This window comes from Cyprinodon variegatus, unplaced genomic scaffold (genome assembly GCF_000732505.1).
Source record: "Cyprinodon variegatus isolate N-32 unplaced genomic scaffold, C_variegatus-1.0 Scaffold68, whole genome shotgun sequence".
Classification (NCBI taxonomy): Eukaryota; Metazoa; Chordata; class Actinopteri; order Cyprinodontiformes; family Cyprinodontidae; genus Cyprinodon; species Cyprinodon variegatus.
In genome coordinates, this window is record NW_015150521.1 from 754,286 (window position 1) to 773,615 (window position 19,330).

The 19,330-nt window shown below is 37.5% G+C and overlaps 1 protein-coding gene across 1 annotated transcript; it reads left to right on the forward strand.

Moving 5' to 3' along the window:
• The first annotated feature begins 3,741 nt into the window (after positions 1-3,741).
• gpr146 (G protein-coupled receptor 146) lies at positions 3,742-12,400 on the forward strand. Its single transcript, XM_015372117.1, has 2 exons — positions 3,742-4,035; positions 9,724-12,400. The coding sequence occupies exon 2, from the start codon at positions 9,765-9,767 to the stop codon at positions 10,764-10,766; it is 1,002 nt and encodes a 333-aa protein (XP_015227603.1). The 5' UTR covers positions 3,742-4,035; positions 9,724-9,764; the 3' UTR covers positions 10,767-12,400.
• Positions 12,401-19,330: the final 6,930 nt, after the last annotated feature.

Genomic DNA, 19,330 nt, shown 5'->3' on the forward strand with positions numbered 1-19,330 from the left:
TTAAAGCTTTATTACTCATAGGGCATCTCTTCTTTCTGCTTTGGGAAACATAATGAATGTTTTTTTTTTCTCATACTTTCTGTACTATAACCTTAAAAAGCATGTTTTACTCGTTTATTATTACCACTAAGTGTTACAGACTTATTTCCATAACTGTACTTACTCCTAAACCTGCAGGGAAAACAAATATAACCCAGATTCTAAGGCCTTTTGGTACCTTCCTGCATGGCCTAAATAAATTAAATTAATCCAAAATAATTTATTAACTCATCAGTCTTACCTTCTCCAATATCTTCAGATGCATGCCTTCAACCAATAAACAACAGTTTCAGTGTAAGTCTGACTAATGCTTTAATTAACCCTGCTTCCATTAACCAAATGTTATTTTTCTTTCAGAACACGATGATATGCTAATTTGTATTGATACGCCAACTAAATCCCTATAACATTGAAGGACATGGTTATTATGGTACAAAATGTAAATATTTTAGGGGTATGAAACCTCTCAAAAGAAAATATATTTTTTAAAGGGATTCATTCAGACTTCAATATAGTTTTACCAGAATGAGACCACATTTCTGTTTTTGTAGTGTGGTTTAGTTTTTATCATTTACCTATCCTATACCATTATTTGCATAAGAGAAAATATATTTCTGCATAGTTTATTAATATATCTACCTTCTTTATATTTTATGAGAAAGAATGTTCAGTCCTTCACTTCAGGTCTTTGTTGTTGTATCTCTCCTTTCATTCAGGGAAAGAGCAGGAAATTAAAGAAGGTATCTTAATACAGTGAAGCAATTATTAGGTTCTTGTGTCATCAAACTACACATAACACCCTTTATTCATAGATCTGAAATAGGATGTACATATTTATGATGTATATCTTAGATTTAGTTTTGTGTTACCTATAGCAACAGAAACAAGAGGAATATCAACCAAGTATGACATCTGTAAATAGATTTTTAGATCTGCTTGATCTACCGGAACTGAAAATGGAGCAAAAATGGAGCAAAAAAAAGGGGAAAAAAATAATAAAGAAAAAATAAAAATAATGATCCTCAAACTGTTTAGACAACCTTAACAAAACTAAGATCTTTAAAGGTTTTAAGACAATTTTATTTTGTCTGAGTTAAGAAAAGCTGTTTCCAGGATCCTTTAACAATCCGCAGTAAAGATGGATGTTTCCGGTTCTTGCAGCTTGACCTTTAGATTTAAAACAATAATGGAAAAAAATGTATGTTTCTCCAAACCACCGTCTCTTAGCTTGAAAGAGTAAAATTTGTTGCTCACATTAGATCAAAGCAATGTTTTTCCAAGCTCAATTGTAAAGCAGATCTAATCGTTGAATTCAGACAAACTTCTTATGCAAAGCAATGTTGGAACACTTTTGAAAATACTTGGAGTTACAATTTCTGTTGGTTATTTGGATCCATTAAAGAAAGGACAGGAGACAAATGTATTTAATATTGCTATACAAATCCTACTCAGAGACTGTATGCATTTGCCTCACCTACAGTAGAAAGACTATTCAAGCAAGAGACATACCAGTTTTCACCAGGACCATGTTTTTAATATAAACAAGATAAAGCTATACTTATATGAGTGGGGTTCGAAATTAGACTGGATGGTTTGGCAGTTTTCTGTCAATAGCTGTTAATTATAGAAAATGTAACGTTAGGAGAGGTTACTTGTGACCAAGGAAAATAACAGTTAACATAAAATAAACTTAAAATTCAATTTTCCCATTTTTTTAAAGTTTTTAGAATAATTGCATTCCTTTCAAAAACCCAAACTGTCTTCTGTAGCCTTGTGAGTGTCCATCAAGTAATTTTCTATAAACTTCAGTTCAAATAACTGCAGAAAATAAAATAATGTTTTGAAGGGTACAGTTTTTGTCAATCAATTGATTGACTTTATTGATCTCACAGTGAAGAAATTTACTTATTATGTCAGCCCAAAAGGTCAAAAAGAATATTGAATAAAAGTTTAACTTCTTCTTTTGAAATAATATAGCTAAATTTGTTGGTCCTTGAAGCAACAGTAGCAGCCCTCCAACTCCTGGTGAAATCCCCTCCATCTTCCAGCCACTGGAGCGACACCCTCTTGCATATTTTTTTATTCTGAATCCATCCTTTCACTTAATTACAGGGTCTGACCATAAGATGATGCTTCTCTTTAGATCTTTATGTCCACAAATCATGACAAACAGAATATATTAGTACAAATATTCAAGTTTAAAAAGGAATTGAAGGGTACCAGCCAAGGGCCCATCAAGGAAAGTGGGGAAATTTTGAATGGCTACTACTATAAAGCTTATCACTAGAACAAAAGGGGCCTAGGCCAAGGAATCATTGCAATTTTGATAGATTAATTTTATAAACCTTGAAAACAAAAAACTGATAAATATTGATGTTAAATGAAAGCACCAAATGTTGAAAACTGCAAAAGTAACAGGTAAAGCCTTATTAGAATAACTCCCTTTTATAAAAACATGAAAGATTAAATATCAATAAAATACTGTACCATTCATTTCAACTGTACAAGTTTTTGTGGCTAGTTTATAATTATAACATAGAATTCTCATAAAGCCCTGTAAAGTTTTAGAACTTTATTTTCCAACATTTGCGTTTAGGCCTACGGGCTAAAAAGGTAGTGACATATTAGCCAAATTATGACGGCGTAGATAAGTTTGATGCAGAACATATATAAGCAAATAAATGGAAACCATTTAGCGTAACTAAAAAAGGAGGGATCCATATATGCTGGGCACCTTAACGTCATTTGAAACTTAAATCTACCTGGAAAAGCCTAAAAGTAATTCTCATATGGATTATATATAGTCCACCTGAAAGGGTTCAATGAAGAATCTTATTGTGAGTTTAGGTTCATATATCCATCCAACCTAAGCAAAAGAAATAATTACTTTGCCAGTGGTGATACCAGAGTAGAGTTTCAAGGTTTGACACGTTGTCAGTAGAGATGTTGTTTTGCACGAGTTGGATGTGAGTTTTTGGGTTACTGTTGCGTCCTATTTTCTTGAAACCAGTATTTCTTTTCTCCTATGAACTCTCAGCACTGTCTTTTTATTCACAGCACTGCTGGTCACTGCATATTTTTGCTATTTTTTAGATGCATAAATTCATTAACTTACTGCTGTTTAATTGGTCGAATCCCAATTTGTGTTCATAAATGTTTGATGTTTGATCACAATACTAGAAGAATTCCCAATTCTATTAATTCGATCATATATTTCTTTTTGATCATTGCTCCAGATTATTCCAAACAGCTGGTTAACAAAACATCCCCTAAAAATAGTTTACTACCCCTTTAAGGCAGGCAGCAAAAAAGAGAAAGAAAAAAAGAGAAAATATGTCAATAGTTTTCTTTGTGCTTTACTGCTGCATTTTTACAATAAACAGCTTACACAATATCCTTCATGACAACTGATGTCCTTGACAAGTACAATTATCCTCTGCGTAAAAAAGACCATATTTTCTATCACCTACAAGACAAAGGGAGCACAATTTATTAACTAACGTGCTTATATTTTACCAGAAACTTCCTTATTTATTGTGTGGTGCCCATTTTTAAAGATGTTGGTTTAAATCTATCTGTGTGCACTGTTGTGTTTAGGAAGCACCGCCCCCTAAGCCTCTCGTCCAATCAGAGGGGAGAACAGCCGTTGGGTAGCGGCGGCAGAGGGCGAGGGGGGCAGCCAGATGGGGGAGGGGTCTGTATACACTGCAGGACTCGGCAGCAGCAGCAGCAGCAACTCTCCAGCCGTAGTAGTAAACTCTCTAACGGTCGGCCCCCTTTTTCTAAACCGAAAAGCCTGGTTTTAAAAAGTTGATAAATGACGGAGGACTTAACGGAAACCGGCCGCGCTCCCTGAAATCCTCATTCGGATTTTCGCGGAGTATAAAGGAGAGACTTTGTTTTCGGATGAAGCAACCGAGAAATGCCAGTGGAAATGCTACATCCGAATCCAATGCCTCCTTAGGTTTGACACCGATCCAAACCCATACGTTTGTGGTAAGTTATCCTCTTTATTTTAACACCCATATCCCCATCATTTAATACAGGAGAGACCTTAAAAAACTCTTTTAAGTTAGTTTAGGTGAATCAAAGGGAAGCCGCTCTCCTTTCTACCAACACTGATGGGACAATAAAGGTAAACTAGTAACTGTCATCATGTAATTTGCGTAAATAGACATAATTAGTCTAGTTTAGTTTGGTTGCAGACGATCTTCAGTTTTAACGACGCCTTTGATTGCCAGAAAAAAAACACCTGGAGAAGTTTCCTAGGCGGTTTGTCCTGTAATGCCAATAAATGTTAATATGCAAATGCTGCCCCCATATCTAGTTTATATAGCATCTACCATTTTGACTAAATGTCCCAGTAGGTTAATTTTTGCTCAAAGATGTTTTTTTTATTGGACAGCTGATTAAAAACTGAATAAAAATACTAAAAATGTTTCACCTCCTCCAGGTTTATAAGTTGAAACTCAACGGATCTTGAACTAATCTGTCTATTTACACATATTTTATTAAAATCTAAGCTGTGTTTTGTTTTTACAGTTTTTACTGAATCATATAAAACATTATCATATATTATATTTTAGCTCAAGTATCAACAGTAGAACAATAGATGCATTTTTTTTTTTACTGAATTAAGAATAAAGCTTTGCACTTGTCAGTGTGATCCACTTGACCAATAGGCGTGTAAGGGGCCCTGGTTAGAGGCAGTAAGCCTGCTTTGTGCTGACCATTGAACTCTCACTCTGCTGGGTCACAGTCATTGCCAGGAAGCACATCAGGAAGGCTGATTGGTTTTATTTTTTCTCTTTTGTTTTATTTTTTTTATTTTTTTATTTACCTGAATCAAATAGTTCCCTATAAATGTTTCTGCAAATGACAGTCTGTCAATGTTCAACCCTCTCTGTGAGATAGTGCTTTAAAATCCCCAACAATGGTTTCTGCAAGTTTAACTTCTTTTGTTGGTGCAGCAGCTGCCAAGTTAATAATTGATGCCTATCAGTAGCTTTAAACAAAGTCTGCAGCTCGCATTGTGACAAATGAAACAGAAGTTGTCTTGATTTCCTTCCAAGTTTGAGTCACCGTCTTATAATCATTTAGTGTCTGGAAGAGCTGGGCATGTTATCTTATTCTCTGGTCTTCTGCAGGCGCTGGTAGGAAATCATGTGACGCCATGCAGTGCTTTCTGTAAATTTTGCTGCAAGTTCCTGTAAGCATATAAACGGGGTGCGGGCTGAGTATGTCACACTGCTCTCATCAGCTCTCAAGGTTCTGGCTTCAGAAAGCCTGGACGTCAGGCACACTTGCGTCACTGTTGGGGGGGATCATGTTTTGGTGGGTCCAGCACATGCCGAAACAGGGCCTCCCCCTCTGGGACTATTCAGCTTAAATAATTTTGACATGGACTCTCTAACAAAGTTCAGATGAAGCTAATCCAAGTCAGAGTCATGTCTGGGGGGGAACTAATTGAAGGCTTTTCAGCAGATGCTTTAAGGACTTTGTTTTTAGCTTGCTCCAAGCACTAAGCGTTGAATTAAAGTCTTTAAATCTGGGCATGTAATTCAATGTAGTAATCTTTATAATATTGTAGCTTTAAAGAAAAAAGGAATGGTGTAGGAAAAAAAAACAAAAAAAGGCTAAATGTATGTTTATCTTAAAAGATGCCAGAGAGGGGAAAATAATGTTCATACATCATTTATTTGCTTGAAAATGAGGTGAAAATGTAAAAAGTTGATATTTCTGTTCTGACAGCATCTGTATATATGGCTTGTTATGGTTCATCTTGTCTCCATGGCCTTTAGTCAACCCCAAAAACATCACGTTGGCTTGGATAGGAAGGATTCTCATGATGCCAAATTAAAGCAGACACATCTCATGCAGCGTGAACTTGCACCTCGCTTGTTTTCCCTCCAGCTGAGTGGAAAACTAGAGCTCTCATTATCATGGGCTGCTGGCGAAATGTGCATGGCTGAAGTGGAGCAGCTCTGACAACACCCTGGTAGATACGGCCGGGACAAAGCGTTTCAGAAGAGTCAGAAAGAGGAAGCCTATATACAGATATTATTCAGCTTGGCTTCAAAGCTATTTATTATCTACTATTTTGATAAAAGTTTCTCTCATTCTATCTGATCTCCCTTGTAAATTTGCAGGGGTATTTGTCCTGCATTGCACTTCTGATTAAATGTTGTCCTGAAATAGAATCATTTTGGAAAAATATCATGACATTGATATTCCAGTTGCCTATTTAATGTAGGGTTGTCAAAAATATCGGTACTCAAACTCTGTATCCGGAGATAACACTAACTTGGCATGGTAGGGATGGACTGTTTGCAATTTTTTTGCTATAGTTAATTTTAGATTTCTGGATCATTTCCACACTAGAAGAAAAATACCTCAGACAACCTCAAAATATTGTCAGACTTTGTTGGGTTTATTATTTTTGCATTTGCACATTTCTTTAACTGACATCTTTGATTTCATTTTGAAAGAATCCTCCATGGTGAGATTGAATTAGGTCAGTTTTCCATTTTAAGGAAAATATTTTTTGTGCCTTTAATTTTTTGTCCTTTTCTTACCCCTATGGTTTTGAAAACAGTATAAAGTATTGAATATTTTTTCTTTGTATCGATGTCGAACTTGAAAATTTAGCATAGTGACGACCCTAGTTTGATGTCATAGAGGTTAATTTTCAGATTAAGTTGAAGTTACTTTGTTTTTAGATATTAATCTGCTGGAAACAACAATCATAGGATGTGGTTATTATGGTTTAGAGATGGTCTGCATCAAGCTTCAGATCATCTAGTTTCATAGATGTTGGCTCCAAAGAGCCCAAAGTATATCAGCAAAATATTCCCCAGAAAGCTGCCCCACCACGAACTTCCTGAATCGTTAATAAGGGACAGGAAGGTAACTCTGATCCTACTATGCAAATGCTGTTGGTGAAATTGCAACATTTTTCAGTCTGGTCTAATTTTTGAAAGTTGCAGCCTTGGTTTCCTGTTTTCAGAGGGGCAGTGGTGGCACCAGAGTAGCTTCTTATGTTTCAAGGTTTGACACGTTGTCAGTAGATACTGTTGCGTTCTGTTTTCTTGAAACCAGTATGTCGGATGTTTGACCACTATGCTAAACATCATGAAGTATGAGCTGATACTCTCTGGAGGAAAACGAAGAATTCCCAACTCTATAAATTTAATCATATGAATTTTGGGCTTTTTAATAACCTGGAATCCTTAAGACATTTAACTATAATGATAGAAAAACTTCTAAGTCACCATTTAAGCCCATGTACATTAAAATATTTTACACATATACAGTGGGATAGGATAAGTGGTACACTGCAAATGTGCAGTAAAAAAATGGTGGGAACAAAGAGATAAACTGGCCCCTGGAGTTTTTTTATTTTGTTTTTGTTTCTCTGAAGCAGTAATTGGTCTAATTAAAAACATTCATGGAAAACTTGTGGTTAAATTGTTAAACATACAAAACCAGAATCCTACTTAAAGTTGTTAAACTGCCTGGCTTCCTCACAATAAACCTTCCTATTAACATTCACAAATTGTTTGTTGTGCATTTATTGTTAACCAGGAGCAGAAACTGCCATGACACAAAACTTTTAGATGCAGAAATGTCTACATAAATTCTGCACATACCCACTACTTTAGCTAAAGCAGTGGGTATGTGCATCCATTCTGCACATACCCACTACTTCAGCAGTGGGTATGTGCAGAATGTATGTACATACCCACTACTTTAGCTAAAGCAGTGGGAATTCTGCACAACCCACTGCTTTAGCTGCTCAATGTTTATTGCTGCTATCTGATAAGACCCTATGCTATGTTATTTATCTGATTTGAAGCTTTTTCCTTTTGCTTCTTTTATTTCAAAATAAAAAAAACAACTTGACCAATGCTCTTTCAAAAACTTCACATGGAACATCTCACCCTCTCAGTGTGAACACTGTGTGCCTTCATTCCATTGTGAAATAATAAGGCAGTTGTTTTACATACTGTGTGTACCATCCTGGAAAACAGGAACAATACATATTCTCACTTGTTGATTTGATACTTTATGGATATGTTCTGTAGGATGTGGGAAAAAAGGCACCTTTTTTCACATAGCGATGTGTTAATGAAAGGGAAGAAATGTCTGCATAAAGCAGGTGCTAATGAATGAGGACAGCAAGCAGTGGAGCGGCAGGCCCACTTTAGTAAGCACCAACTTCCCCTAAAGCCACTTTCTTCTGAGGTAATTAAAGGTTATAGATCGGGTTAAGAGCCAGATATGATATAGAACATGTTCAAGGTACAGCATGTGATAAATGGACCAGAATCAGGCCATTATCCGTGTCTGTTTTGGTCAATGAGGCACCTAGCTGCTTGTGTCAAAGAGCCGTGTTTACAAAAGGGCTCCCCAGCGCTTCTGTGGCTATGACCATTTTTTTTTTCTGTAAGGAGTAACTCTACACTTTCCTCCCTCTTACCCGCCTCTAGTTTAGCTCTGAGCTCCAACCTCCTCTATAGGCTCTTTACAGAGTAGGGAGTAGGCGTTGTGAGCATGTGTGTCTGAGGCTTGAGGCCAAAAACCGTCCCTCTGTAGTGGTGTTACGTAAGCCAACGGAAGAAAGTTTCCCTTGTTACTGGCATAGTTATTCATCATTCTGAAAATAAAACTCAATCCGCTGCTTTCTGTGCCAGTAGGAACATTCTTGGAAATTCTCTTGAAATCAGTGCATGTATTAATACTGTAAAACATATTTACTTAATTTCAGAGCCATTTTTTAAAGATGTTTTTTTGGTAAGACCGTGAACATACCAACTAAAGAAACTAAAGACGCTGATTTCTTGTTGTTGCACCCATGCAATGATATTTCTAATTTTTTACTAAACCAAACCTTCTGAAGTTGTTTCACCGATCAAGTGCGAGTTCTAGTTTAAACTTTTGCTTGAACTCCTGCCAAAAATTCCCTCCAGTGACCCTTTGACTTATCCTGACTCACATTTGACCTGATATGAATTCACCCATCTCCGCACTCCCAGTCCAATGAATTTGACCTGAACATCAAAGATGTTTTTCGCTCAAATGAAAGAGCGGCACATCTGTACCTGAAGTGTTCCACTTTACCTCAGTCCTTGACCACATTGAACGTTTGAAAGGAACTTCCTGCATGTGACTTCCACAGTAGGACAGAGACAAAGCAGAGGGGGGCATTTAAAAAAAAAAAAAGCTTGCTAAGGTGTCAGACAAATACAATTTTGTGTTCTTCCATCAGAACAAGGGCTTCATTTGCTTTGGCCAGTAAGGGGGAATTAGTGTGGGTTTTGGAGGCTGAGCTGCAAACATATTGTTAGTCATTTGTATTCAGCCAGTCGGATGCAGTGAAGTGAAATTAACAGTGTTACCCGGAGCACAATAGCCGACTCATTGCTGACGTACTTTTGTGTCAAGGCCGTATCTGGTCCTCTTGGCAGCACAGAAGGCAGGAACGGAGAGAGCAGAAATCTGCTCATTAGGTGTCCAAAAAAACAAAAAGACTATATTTAACAGAACAGTGCGTTTGTTCTTCCAAACACGTCAGCGATAAAGCTCATGGTTACATACTGTTCGTCTCTCTGCTCGTAAATGCAAATTTGCTGCAGTGTATACTTCCCCTTGTGACTGTATTATCTTTGTGTCTCCTTGTTACAGTGGATCTGTTGAGAGAGCTTGGCCAGCGTCGGAGCCCAGCGATGTGGAGCTGCATGCTTTACAATGAGACGGACACCATTGTGGACTTCCAGCTCTGCCAGGATTTGGGCCTTATCCTGTCAGTCCTCTCCCTCATCTACCTCCTGGTCTGCTTCCCTTTGGGGCTGTGCTATAACGTGCTGCTAGTGGTTGTGAACCTCTCCAACAAGGTCTCCATGACCATGCCGGATGTCTATTTTGTCAACATGGCCATCGCGGGACTTGTCCTCAACCTGATGGCACCAGTGGAGCTCCTCGGCTCAACGTTCACCCGCTGGCACGCATGGGAATGTAATGACGAGGTCCACATCACTCTGCTCATCCTCTTCAACATCTCTTCTCTTGTCATCATGTATTCCACCACCCTGCTGAGCCTGGACTACTATATAGAGCGGGCGCTGCCTCGAACCTACATGTCCAGCGTTTACAACACCAAGCATGTCTGCGGGTTCATTTGGGGCGGCGCGGTGCTGACTAGCTTCTCCTCGCTTCTCTTCTATGTGTGCAATCACATCCCTACTAAGATGGTTGAGTGCTCCAAGATGCAGAACAAGGAGGCCGCCGACGCCATCATGATGTTCATCGGTTACGTGGTTCCAGCCGTGGCCGTGCTTTACGCTTTTGTGCTCATTTTACGCATCAGGAAAGAGTCCACCCCTCTGGATCAGGATTCTGCTCGCTTGGACCCGTCTATACACCGGCTGCTGCTAGCCTCAGTGTGTGTGCAGTTTGTCCTGTGGACCCCATACTACATGACCCTTTTGGTGCACACCATAGCAGGTGCCCCGGGGCATATGAGCAGCAGGTATTACTTGGCTTCCTTTGACTTCATGAAGTGTGTATCTAAGCTGCTGGCGTTCTCCAGCAGCTTCGCCATGCCTCTCATGTACAGACAGATGAACAAAAACTTCTCCGGCAAGCTTCATCGGCTGCTCAGGAGGCTGCGTTGCAGGGAGCAGTCCTGCCCTCATGAACACTCAGCAGTGCAGCAAGTGGTGACGTGAAACGTCACGTCGGGATATCAAACACACACACACCTCTCTTTTCCAGTTATTGGCCCAGCCAGCACTTATCTCGCCTCACTGCTCCACTCCTGCAGAACCAGCATGTGACTGGGCTTCCCCGAGGATCTGGGCTGTATGTGGAGCGCTATTTCCTGTCCCTGTCCAGAACTTGATCTTATCCATCTGTGACGGTCAAAATCAAGGACGTTTAAGAAACGAAAAAAAAAATTAAGTGCTGCTTTTAGTCAGAGAGGAGATCCTTGTGGTAGTTTAGGTTCGTACAATCATCTGATCTCAGCCAAGTTAGTTTAATCGAAGCATCAATGTAAAGCTACTTTCAAGCAGCATACTGATCACAGTTTGTCTCTATGTGTCAATTAGGAGATTTTACTTACACACCACTACCTAAATTTAATCGTGTGACTCATAATAATTTTTTTGTAGCATTGAAGCTTTTTTTTTTCTAACACACCAGCTAAACCAATGAGCTTTAAACGCTAAAAATAGGAAAAATAGAGATGCATTGATCAGACCTTTTGTGGTTCATACTTTTTTCTGATGCTGTCTGATTCTTATTTTGTTTTTGTTTTATTTTCATTCAAGTAAATATAAAGGTAAATCTCAGATTCGTTAGCGTTTATAGGATACAGTTATACATCAAGTCAGATGTTATTAACCTGTATGTGATTTTAATAACACTTTAATAACATGCATCATAAAAAAAACTGAATCACACACCACCAATATTTGAAGTTCTTTGTTTTGACGCATCTAATGTATGAAAATAAATGTTTTTAGCCTTTGATCTGCCAATCAGGACTAAATAGATTTCTGGGTGACTGATTAGTGCATCTCTATGAAATGGTGCTTTTTTAGTGCTTCATACAAATGTTTAATGTTACAGTTCAGGATTTCTGATCATAAAGTTGACTAATCCTCATATTTCTTAAGGAAAAGAATCATATTATTTTGTAGAATCTGTTAACCAGCAGCAGATCCAGTTTGCAGCGATGAGTATTGTAATGAAGACATGTCCACTGATTCCTTTCCACAGAGAGATTATTCATGCATGTGCCGAGCTCCTCAGCACATTTCCTACTGTAGATTTATTGGAACCCTCACCACCTTAAAATCGCACTTGACAGATAGAAGTGAAGCTTGTATTCAGGGCTCAACATAACCGGCGTACCTCTTACTTCTCTGCTGAAACATTCTCGTTAATCATAAGCAGCTCCAATGAGCTCTTTAACCTGAGCTTGACCGCCCAGCCTCAGATTTTTCTCAGAGTTGTGTTTCACCTCCGCGGGTATTCTGTATGCTGAGTTTCACACAGGTTCAGCAACGTCCATGCAAAGTGTTGTAAGCAAACACAAGCGGTTTGGAGGTTTTTTGGTGAGTGGAAACTTTCTTACTCTCTGGATCATAGGAGGAAGAAAAAAATCTGGAAATAAGGAAAGAACTTGCAGATCGAAAACACCGGTTTTATTATGCAACTTTGAGACATGAACCATAATGCTGCTCAGATACATTTAAGCTACTTCGCTTTTTGTCTGCCAATTATTTAAAAGAGTATATATTGTTGAGCTCTTCCTATTAAATGCTAAATAAAAAGGTTACAAAATCACACTTTGTTTTTTTGTCTTTGCTGAATTATTTGAACTTATTTTCTGAATAGATGCACCTCTCAAATGATGCATTTGAATAAAAAATGAAGCATAGCTATGAACTGTAAATCCCAGACTGAATGATAGAACACTTGAACATTATTAATCCAAATCTATGTGGAAGGTTTTCCAAGATGTGACATACAAACAGTTTGTGCTTCAGTTTATAACTTTGTTTTATGTTTCCTGTCTGTTGTTTTGTTTTTATTTTTTATTTTTTTATTTTTTTTTTTTTACATTTAACAGGAATATTTTGTCTCCAGCTATAAAAGGAGTCACTCACAGGCGTCTCATTTTGGCAGCATATGTCCACCGTGGCACCTTCAGTCGGGCTGTGAGAAGCATTCCAAGGAACTCAGTGTTTGCATTTTGAGCAACAGTGCTTGCTTGCAAAAGTCTTCCACATATGGTCACACAGTTTCCCCTGATTTCAAGTGGTTTTACTGACTGTTCAAATGTATATTGAGGAAATTTTTACTTTAAATAAAAATGATACTGATAATAAAACTACCGGTAAAAAAATCTCCTGGGGAAGAAAATACCTGAATTGCAACAGGCTGTATGAAAAGGCTTATTGAGTTAATCTCAAAAGGGGAACAAATTGGATGACCTTCAGCATATTTTCATCATAGAACATTTTTGAAGAATAAATTAAAGTTTTGATCCTAAATGCTACGTATTTCTGCTGAATTATAAGCTAAAGTGTTGCAGGAAAGAATAAGAAAATTTAAAGGATTTATCTGTAAAATCAGATTTTTTTTTTTTTTTTAATAATGCTAAAGTTCAGCTGAGTTTGGAGCCATGTTCATGGAGACGGAAGCAAATGAATCCTTTGCAGAAGGAGAGTAATTAGGAACCACCAAATGGGGTTTACTGGGTGCTGCCTTTTACATAGAAAAAAAACCCATGATCAAACCTCAAACTCGCACCCAGCCAACACAGCTGCCCAAATATCAGAGAGGTTTATTATTTCAATTTGGTGGAGGGGGGGGCTCAGCTCACAAAGATGAATCTGAATCTCAAACTTCACAACAACAGACTCTTTCAATTTCTTTGTGGGATGCACTCTTGCAGATGTGTGAGTGCAAATAAGTCTCATTCTGCCTCTAAAGTGCAGTAAAAGCAAACCAATTATCTAATAATGTACATAAAATATGAATGTTGAAGGATTTGCAAGCCAATGCATGAGATTTTAACAAAATTAAGCATTTTATTTATATATTTAGATTCTGTAACCCTTTCCTGAAAAAACATGATTTTTTTTTTACCCCTTGTAAGGAAATCTAATATCCTTACATAATGATGAAAACATAGCAAAACATGAAATATCACAAGCTGTTAGAAACAAGCTGTTTTGCTTGATTAATCGTCACAAAATATAAATTTTTTTCACTGAAAAAGGGATTTTCTGCTTGCAGCCCAAATGTGCATCTGATCATAACAACAGAAGCTCTCCTTTAACTCTGATCAGGTCACAGCAGTAAGCTGGCTGATGTTTGTTCCCTCCCCCGGAGATGCAGCTGCATTGGGTGTCGGCATTAATGTCACAGCTTATGTAAGGATCCTCTAACCTCAGCAAACAGACTGGTGGAAAATAGAAGCATTCCACAAATTCTGGGAAATGCTTCATCTTTCGTGGGAATGACAAAAATACTATGACTGCTTTTGGTAAACAGTGCTGCTCACCAAGGCCTGTGCAACTACCGGGCTGAGGAAAGTGGCACAACAGGAAGCCTGTAGGGTTGAGATAATTGGGTGATCAGGTTCACTCTGCAAACGTCTAAATATAGAATTAAAGGTATCACATTTACATTTTTGAGAAAAATTACATTGTTCGAGCTATATAAATTTGATTTCCTTCCTTGTGTTTTATATTTAATTGTGCTTCAAATTTCCATCTTGGAAAAATGCATCACTAAAAAAAGTTTCATTCTAAAAATTGGTTTATTCGGACACATCCCACAGCTTTTAATGTGTTGAATTAGTCCTAATATTGTTTTTCCTTCTCAAGAGGTTCAGCCAGACCAAAAGTATGAGGGTCAAGTTGAACACTGAACAGCATCAGGCCACCTAAGAAGACAGAACATTTGGCCCCCAGCTTTTTTATGTTTTCTTTGGCTGTCAAGCACATTTCACACAAAACCTCAGACCACTGTTTGTCTTAATATGGGTGAAATTGGCCTGCAGAGATTGAGGACAGGAACATGACAGGGCAGGATACCGTCAAAATTATAAAGTATAAGAAGAGAACAAAGAAAGCTATTCCGTGCATAACAGAAAGGAGATAACAGGAAACAGCACGCTGTAAATAAACATGTGGGGGTTTTAAAAATGAACAACAAAGCAAGACAAAACAAGCACCACTAGTCTGAAGGGATAGTTATCCAAAACATGATGACGTTGAGTAAAAAAACATAATAAATCCAGCAGACTTCCTCTTTGAGGAAAAGCCTCCTCTGACCCTACACAGCACTTCAGCTCAAGGGAAAACAAGTGGATTAGAGCAGATGCTTGAAAAACAATCCACCCTTCCTCTCTTACCTTTGCCATTCACCATTTGTTTCTCTTAAGAAACTAAAAAGCAGAAAATGTGCTAACAGTAAAATCCCAGGATCAGCTAAGTGTCAGAAATTGCCCCTGGAAGCAGAGCAAATGGGGCTGGGCTTGGCAGGTTCTTCCATTCAGAGTTTGCGGTTGTGGCTGTTAGAGATGCTGCATGGAGCCAGAAGCACATCAGACTGGTAAGTGGAGGCAGATGATGGTATTTTACCTTCCATCCTAGACCTCCCACTTTCTCATCTCCCCCAACCACAAGTGGTTAAATCCCACCGTTTCCCAGCAGAACACTGCCAGGATTGTCCTGTTTCTTTGATGTCACCAGATTGTCCTGGGAGGGGAGTAATGTTGTAGTTTCCTTTTTAGACTTTAAATTCAAAGTTAATGAATAAACATGTTTTACAGTAGTTGGAAGAGTTTATATAAAACAAAATAAATGAAAACCAAAAGTCTTCAGTCTCATTGTTTCATCCTGTATTTTTTCTTTTAAACATTCTCTGATATTCTGTCACTGTTTTCATACCTATTGAGTTGTTGTATTGGATCCTCACAACCAAGATCTGAGCTACCAGTCCTCTAAGCAAAACTATTATGCTAGTTTGCCATCTTGTGGACAGAGAGATGCACTGCAATGTTACATAACAATAGCCATTCATAAACAGTATCTAGATTCATGTTAAAGCACAATCCAAATGTTATGATCCCCAAAAATTAGTCCAATAAATCATTATAGCTTATTCTAATCCTGTACAATGAAAATTAAAATCCGCAAAAATCTGTAATGGTCGGGGGATATCAAAAATAAAAGTGCAATTATCTGATTGCATAAGGGTGCATGCATATCCTCTGCTGAATCATCTATGATTTTTTTTCTACACTCAGTTGTTTTGATTTCAGGCCATCAACTATATTGAATATGATTAAAGTTCAGCTCTCCTGGATCGATTATCCTGAACACAACTGCATCATTTGACTGACGCCATCATTTGCAGAGAGCTTAAGGAGGGATCTTATATTACTGGTCAGGAGAAGAGTACAAAAAGCTCCACAGTATTTTTTACCTGCCATGGCACAGGAGAGCGTCTTATCAATAACTGAGGAAACTGTGCGTCCAAAGGGAGTATGATATGTATCCAAAATTGTTTAAAAGAAACCAACAGTGGCGATGATGGAGATGGAACAATTTTTCCAACAAGGACTGCTTGTATTTTAGCTGTGATTGTTATCCTGATCTGACTAAAATCTCCCCTTTTTTAATAAATACAATTTTAATCTACAACATAAGAGTGACACCATAAGAGCATCGTGTTCTCCTTTAATGTTCCCCTGGGTTGTGTTTCTTATAAAGGAACAGAGAATTTTATCAATCAGGAGAAAATTACAGTATGAAGATTTTAAAGTATGAGTTTCAGGCTATTGAAACCAAAAAGATGCCTAAAAATGGATTTTCGTTTTGCACCTCTGTGAGTCAAAAGCAAACATCCAAAGCTAAATGGGACTGCATGGCAGATGAAAGCCATAACCATTATCATTAGCCCGAAGTTATTTTATTTTATTTTATCCTTTTACTCTTTTATATTTGTATCCGATTTTTTTATTGGTTGTGTGAATGTTACTTTTACCTATGTTTGAGCTGTTTTTTCTTTTTAACTGTGATGTTTTTATTTATTTTTCTGTACAGCAATCTGTGGTGGTTTATAAGCGTTTAACAAATAAAACTGGATTGCATTGGATTGGAGTGAAAGGATCATGAATCCATAATTACGTCTCATTATCTAAATCAGATTTAAGTAACATATTTGCCATGTTCTTATTAGGAACTGTATATCTTTCTTATACTTAAATATGAATGTTTCTTAGACAAACTTTATTGCCATCTTGTAAACACAGAGTGTATACAAAAGGAAATATTGATGCATGAAGGTTTTCAAGTTGAGTGAGCAGCTTACAACAGTGAAATGAACATTACCATTTATAATGTGCAGCAGAATGTAAACAGTGTAGTAGAAAAGGAAAACCAGTTTTAACGTCATGGTGCAAAATGGTGTATTAATATGGAAAGGCTAAGTGCATTGCAAAATGAAATAAAATGTGGAAAAATGCAGTAGAAGGGATTATGAAAAAATCAGTAATAGAAATCAGTAGTAATAAAAATCTGTTATAAAAATAAAAGTAGGGTTTATGAAAAAAATCTGCCATGTTGGTAGTGCAAATATGATGTATGATGCAAAGTCTTGATTAGAGTCTTCATGAAACTCTCATGTTTGCATACGTAGAATATCTTATGTAACCAATTTCAAAATTGGGGCTTTTAAAAAATAAACTTCAAAACATTACATTTTGTGAGTGTTCAATAAGATTTAGTTTTGACATATTTTGTTTATTATTTTTATTTACAGCTTTACACTAAAAATAATTACATCAAATATTCTGCTTAAAATCCTTCCTACAATGACCCATAGGGAGAAAGAATCAAAGTTTATTTGGTATCTTTGCTCATCTAAAAAACTACTAAGATAAAACAAATCATCACAAGTAGATAAGTATTAACAGCCTTGTCTAAATACTTTTGCTAAAGCTCCTCTGGCAGTCATGACAGCTCTTGGAGTATTTCCAACCATTGTTCTCCTACGACCTTCTAAGATGTGTTTTGGTTGCATGGGTCCTGCTGGAAGAAAGCAACTGTTCAGTCTTTCTAGAGATGTTTTCTTGGTTTTCTGATTATCTGGGCCATTAAAGGACAGGTTGTCCCAAAGCAACTCATTTATCATCTTTGCAGTGATCCTTGGGATGTTGTCCTACTTGAAGGCGAACGATTGCAAAACTTAGCATGTTTAGAAGAAAAAGCATCCCATAACATGATGCTGATACTCCTCCATGAAGGTCTAATAGGTGTTTTACCAAAGGTTTTCCTTCTGTAAAGTTCTCATTTTTAAAGGTTAAACCTGTGGAGCTTCACCTAGATGGCCAATGACTTGGTGACCTCACTGATCAAGGCACTTGTTCCCTCACTACTCCCTTTGGTTTAGCCCAAGTGGTTTTCTAACCACTAAGTGGTTTTATGACCTCTTCCACAAACAATGTAGACCACATTGTGTTTCAGGATGTTTGATGCTGCCAAAATATGTTTGCACCCTTCCTCATATTTGTGATTTAACACAATCCAAACTGAATTGGATCAGTTTTGGAATAAAGCTGTAACATTAAATGTTAAATGTCCTCTCAATGATTCTATAAATATTCTGATAAAAAACAGATGGCTAATGTTTGTCTGTTGTCCATGCACCCATCCTCATTAATCCCTCCCAGCTCTTAAAAAAAGAAAAATGCCACACCTACTCATGGCACAATTGGTCTCAGTACAGACACCTAATGTAGTTACAATTATGATAGTGTTAGTCCTGGCCAGAAGCAAATATCCTGCTCCATTCTCGACTGATTGAGGGTGAAAGCTAACAGTCTTATCCTCAATCTAAACATAATTGTTGCACCTCACATTACACTTAATTAAACATCAAATCTGACTTTTCCATCAGTGAATAATTATGTACATCATGTCAGCTTTTGATTTAACCTCCTAGCATCAGGTGGAAAAAAACAAGACCATGAGGTGTGTGTTTACATGGCCTTTAACACTAAAAGCTGGGCTACCCAGGTGAACAAATACAGCAAAAAATGTAAGTGGTTGCCACAGCAACACAATTTCACAAGGAAAACTCTTCACAGCACCTACATCCTGATCAGTTCCTATTTTGTTTTTTGATTGGCTGAATTGGTTTAAGGATTGGTTCTATTCTCTGTCCAGCCCATTTGATAAGACACTAAAACCACAGACAGAGGAAATAAGGCAGAGGATTTGATGAAGCATGATAGCAAAACATAGGAGTCAGATCATCTCCTGCCTCCCTGTCTCTCTCCTCCCTCTTCTCATCCCAAGACAGGGCTGGGCCAAACGGTAGGTGGTGCAGAAGAGAAGCCTGGACATGGGATTTCCAAAACCCTTTCCTTTTGACTCTGCACTGGACAAGCATGAAGGAGCAATACATCCCAAAAATGAGGTATGTCTGATATTACTGTTTAATCTTTATACCTTTTTGGAAACTTCTGCACTAAATATAGTGGATTTTTTTTCTAGTGTCAACAGCACTGGTCGGTCAAGTTTTAAGTTATCAGCTGCGCTCATTTTCTTTAATGGAGCTCTTGATTGCAGTTTTTCTCAGCACATTACATAATAGTTTGCCTTATTTTGGTAGGAAAGTAAAATTACTTAGAAAACTACCCTTATAAAGTATTACAGAACTATTTATGTCAGAAGCAGATTTACAAGTCGTTCTGAAAATACAG